At 26.5% G+C, this 3,159-nt stretch overlaps 1 protein-coding gene across 1 annotated transcript in view; it reads right to left on the bottom strand.

The window, feature by feature from the left end:
• Positions 1–3,159, bottom strand: part of LOAG_18532 (malic enzyme) — a gene marked incomplete at both ends in the record, with an annotated part of 8,582 nt that overhangs the window by 2,545 nt on the left and 2,878 nt on the right. Inside the window, 6 exons of the mRNA XM_020451195.1 lie at positions 75–172; positions 393–502; positions 1,099–1,202; positions 1,283–1,444; positions 1,993–2,074; positions 2,690–2,814. Coding sequence (XP_020305043.1) covers positions 75–172; positions 393–502; positions 1,099–1,202; positions 1,283–1,444; positions 1,993–2,074; positions 2,690–2,814 — 681 coding nt within the window. The remainder of the gene's footprint in view (positions 1–74; positions 173–392; positions 503–1,098; positions 1,203–1,282; positions 1,445–1,992; positions 2,075–2,689; positions 2,815–3,159) is intronic.

Genomic DNA, 3,159 nt, shown 5'->3' with positions numbered 1-3,159 from the left:
AGTTACTGTGTAGAAAGAATTTTTTTTTCTGAAGATTTTTTTAATTCAATTAAAATTCAAATAAATAAGCTCACAGTTCCAGCACCCAAGAAAACAAATTTTCCCTCTGCAAGTGATTTACCAGTATACTTCCAGCAAGCTAAAAGACCAGCTACTGCAACAGATGCAGTTCCTATAAAAAAAAATAAATAAATAAAAAGAGAAATGAATAAACAAATAAATAAATAAATAAATAAATATTAGTAAGATAACCAAATAAACAAAGTGATTCAAATATTAAAAAACAAAAAAGAAATTATGCAGTAAATTAAGATATAACTGATAATGAATACAGGTAAAAATGTGGAAAATAAGAGTTAAAAGGAAAAAGAAAAAGTAAGAAATTAACATACCCTGTATGTCATCATTGAATGTGCAATACTTGTTTCTGTAGATATCCAACAAACGGTATGCATTCTGATTGGCAAAATCTTCGAATTGAACGAGCACTTTTTGTCCAAACCTTGATGAAAAAGAACAAAATACATTTATTTTAAAGGTGTAACTTCTTAAAATAAAAATAATCGATGATTACTGTCATCATATACCATCAACACCATCTATTTTCATCTCAAAAATTACTGTCATCTATTTGCCGTCTAAGTTAAAAAAAAAAAGGAAAAGAAAAAGAATTTTAAATTCAAAGTTTGCCGTCATGTAATTTGTTTTTATTAATACTATTATACTTCACGCTATATTTTCAACTCTGGAAATCTAATAAGTAAAATAAAAATATTTTTTAAGTCCTTCCTATGACTGACCAAAAATAATTATTTAAAATCAACTTTCTTTTTTTACAATCTTATTTATTTCAGCTGCTCAGTCATGCTTGCCATTTTTTTTTTTTTTTTTGGTTACTTGTGTTGCTTCTTATTGAATAGCAATTCCTACTTCCGTAGTATAGAAACCTAACTAGGAAGGAATTATAATTAATTTCACACAAAACATGAGGATAACTGTTGAAAATAATACATACCTCGTAAACCGTATGAAAATGTACGGATTTTCTTAATTTAAGAGAAAAAAAAACTTCAAGAAAAAAAGAAAAATTAAAAGTACCTTTTTCTACAAGCTAAGAAAAAGTTCTCGATAAGTCGATCGTATTCAGCTCCACGGACACGTTTACGACGCAATCCGATATAAAATGGATCATTCAGAAGCTCCTGAAATAAAATATTTGTGACATTTTGTAAGAAAAAAGATTGCAGGATGAGAAAATTATCAAGATTTTTGTCTCATCTACTTCATTATTCGTTCCAACATCCAACAGAACAGGAAGACACCATTTTGGTTGCACACCACCAAGAGCAACATATAACGCAAGTTTCCCAACAGGTATTCCAATACCATAACATCCAAGATCACCTAAACCAAGTATACGCTCTCCATCTGTTACTACAATTGCCTGAAAATAAAAATTAAATGTTAAGCTTCCGTGAATTTTAAATTTCCAGAGAAAGAAGGAAATTATAATTATATTGCATTATTTATTTATTTAACATCACAGTCAAAAATTTTTTAAAGCATATTTTTATGTGAAATAGTGAAAAAAAAAATTATTTATCCCATTTTTGGAATATTAGAGCAACTGAAAGAATATATATTGAAAAATTTTTGGATTCAACAATCGTTCATATACTATTATCGCTTGTACGTATACTAAATTTAAACAAAAAAAAAAAAAAATTTAAGCATTAATCTTGTTTTATATGATTCTATTAATTTCAACAATTTCTTCTTTCCAAATATCGAAATAATCACTGAGTTGTATTTCATCATTGCTTTCCCATACGAAAAATCATTTAGTTAAAATAAAATATTTATCACTCAGAAGCAGTAACAGTCAATGCTTTATTGCGAATTCTTTCAAACTTAGCAAGAACCATTAAAAAATGTTAAATTGAACCTAACATTTTTGCTTCATGTTTAAAAAATAAAAACGAAAAAACTTACTCTAACATCACTTTCTGGCCAGTTAGATAAGATATGATGAATTTTGCTGATGCTATTATCATTGATTGTTATATAAAGACCTCTGTAATTATTATGCATTTTATTCATTTATAGCTGACAAATTTTACCAATTGAATTTGAATAGTTTTTGATGTAATAGATTTTTTGAAATGGAAATGCAAATTTTACAGAAAAAACACCGATTTTAAATTTTATTTCGAAAACTTCGCTTCCTCAACAAAAATGACTCGCCCTAAAAAAAAATAATATTTACTATTCAGTATCTTTTCAAAAACAATTTCCTAAAAAGTGAATTTCTTTCTTTTAATACATATTTTTCTGCTAAGCATATCCTATTCAACTTATAAATTAAAAAAGAAAGAAAGGAAAAATCGTTTTAGTTCTGATTTAGACTTATACAATAATATATGCAAAACTGTATTATCCATCATCAGAAATTAATAAAGTTTGTATGTAAGAATTTGGTACGTATTTTTCATATGTATTTTTTTGTAAGTTTTTTTCCCTTTTTTTTTTTGGAGAATCATCTTTGTTGAAACGAATGAATTTTTAGGTATAGATTTTAACATCATGCTTAAAGTATCTCTTAGAAGTTTTAGCATTTCCAGATTTTTGCATAAATTAAAATTTTTCAAAAGACTTGTTGCATGTAATAAATCTTTGAATTTTTTTTTACTTTGGTTTTCGGTAAATGTAACCGAAATTTTGACAAGCCAAACCAACAGTTGGTGTATAAACAATTGGCATCAATTCATTGACATGTTCGCATAGAAGTCGGTAAAATAATTTTTCGTTACGATCCTAAAACAATAATAATACACATGATTATTAATAATGACCATCAACAGGAAGTACATAAAAGGGAAATTACCTCAAGTGAGCATTAGATTCTTGTTCTAACCTAGACTAGTTACAGGATTTAGACGGTTAAAAATACGAAATCCCGCTCTATAATATTTGGTGGACCATGTAAAAGATATGTCAGCAGCCATATCAATAATAATAACTAAATAATAATACTGATAACCATTTCAGTAATAATATTTAATAATAATAATAATAATAATAATAATAATAATAATAATAACAGTTACAGGTACCACCAAAATGAGGTCTACAAAATTCTGATACCAAAATAATATGAAT

Source organism: Loa loa (genome assembly GCF_000183805.2).
Source record: "Loa loa unplaced genomic scaffold supercont3.350, whole genome shotgun sequence".
NCBI lineage: Eukaryota > Metazoa > Nematoda > Chromadorea > Rhabditida > Onchocercidae > Loa > Loa loa.
The sequence above is the reverse complement of the archived record's forward strand: the minus strand, read 5'-3'. Positions and strand labels throughout refer to the sequence as shown.